The sequence below is a fragment of the Aplysia californica genome, unplaced genomic scaffold, assembly GCF_000002075.1.
Source record: "Aplysia californica isolate F4 #8 unplaced genomic scaffold, AplCal3.0 scaffold00761, whole genome shotgun sequence".
Taxonomy (NCBI): domain Eukaryota; kingdom Metazoa; phylum Mollusca; class Gastropoda; order Aplysiida; family Aplysiidae; genus Aplysia; species Aplysia californica.
This window is the reverse complement of record NW_004798031.1, coordinates 330219-331783: the sequence shown is the minus strand read 5'-3', so window position 1 is coordinate 331783 and position 1565 is coordinate 330219. Positions and strand designations below refer to the sequence as shown.

General features: G+C 35.9%; 1 protein-coding gene across 1 annotated transcript in view; it reads right to left on the bottom strand.

The window, feature by feature from the left end:
• Positions 1–1565, bottom strand: part of LOC101856468 (ATP-sensitive inward rectifier potassium channel 12) — a gene marked incomplete in the record, with an annotated part of 16733 nt that overhangs the window by 620 nt on the left and 14548 nt on the right. Inside the window, 1 exon segment of the mRNA XM_013088554.2 lies at positions 1036–1176. Coding sequence (XP_012944008.2) covers positions 1065–1176 — 112 coding nt within the window.

The following is a 1565-nucleotide window of genomic DNA, read 5'->3' as shown; positions in this document are numbered from 1 at the left end:
GCTCGGATCAGGATTATAGAAATAATGAAAAAAATAATAAATTAATAATAATGATGATGTAAGTAGATGTTTAATCAGTGTTTAAGGCGATTGGCCCACGTCACATCATATAAAACACTTGTTTGTGAAATAAAGTTGACATAATGAAAAATTACAGACTGTGCACATATCTCTTATCATGGATCAAAAATAATGATTATAATGATAATGATTGTGATGATGATCAGGATAATAATATGTGAGGCAGCGTGGTGGAATCAGGCTCTCATCAAAATAATCAAAGTGAAGAAACTTGCATTTTTTCGCAGGTTTGTGAATTTTCATCAAATTTTAGTTTTTTCGCTCAACACCTTTCATGCGCATTAAAGAACTCATTTCTGTGTGACTTTTTCTGAAAAACGTTGATTAAAGGCACAAATAATGTAAATTTTCAGTTACCACGGACTCTTAAACTAAGGAAATAACTAATCTTTGGCGGCCATTTTCTCACTCATTTTACCTCTGAAAACAGATGACCCCCACCTCCTTCTTTCGCAAATATGTCGACTTGTAATCAAGATAAATGGATATTTTTTTCATCCAAATAAACACAAGTAAACAACCTTTAAGACTATATCAGTAACTCTACATGCCCAAAAACTGACGAGAGCCTGATTCCACCACGCTGCCTCACATATTGGTATTGATGATGATGATGATGATATAATAATAATATATGATTTGACGTAGATCTACTTACTATTTTATATTCATACCACTTCTTGCCATAGCCTTCAATGTTCTCTGGTCTTTCCGATTTGTTTTTATCGCACATTTTGACATTATGACGTGTATGCGCACATTTTGGTTGCTATAGCTTGTAGTCCATAGATTTTCCTTTATATTTTTTTGTGCATGTTCCCGAAGAAGCCCTTTACCGGGCGAAACGTCGAACTTACTAAATTTGAAAAGTTTACTGTCTCAAACCCTTTTTTATTCCCTGCTATCTACAATGATGATGATGATGATGATGAAGATGATGATGATAACACATACGTGATATAATATTACTGTGACTGGTGGAGTCACTCGGAGTCTCTCTCTGCCTCTGTCTCTGACGCTGTGCTGTAGTCCAAAAGCGTGTCTTCACTGACCGTCAACACTTTGCTGGCTCCTTGCAGCAGACTGGCCTTTTCTCTTTTGTGGTGGGAAAAATGTGTTTAAGTAAGAGTGTTTTAAAACCACTTGCAACTAAATAAGGTCATAACAGTGTCGAAGATTAGAGGTGCTATGAGATAATAAAAAGCACTAAAAAGGAGGACGAGAAATTAGAACGATAGATGTTTAATAGGAAAGAAGGAGCAAACTATACCAGAGCCCGAACCAACCACCCACAGTGGAAAAAGGGATATCTTTGGTTTAGTTTGGTTAAAGAAAAGCATGTTGTTACGTTGACAGTTTTTTGTTGATAGGGAAAAGACACGATAGAATAAAATACATATAGCATTGACAAAATACACAACAATGTGTGTGTGTTTGTGTGTGTGTGAGTGTGTGTGTGTGTGTGTGTGTGTGTGTGTGTGTGT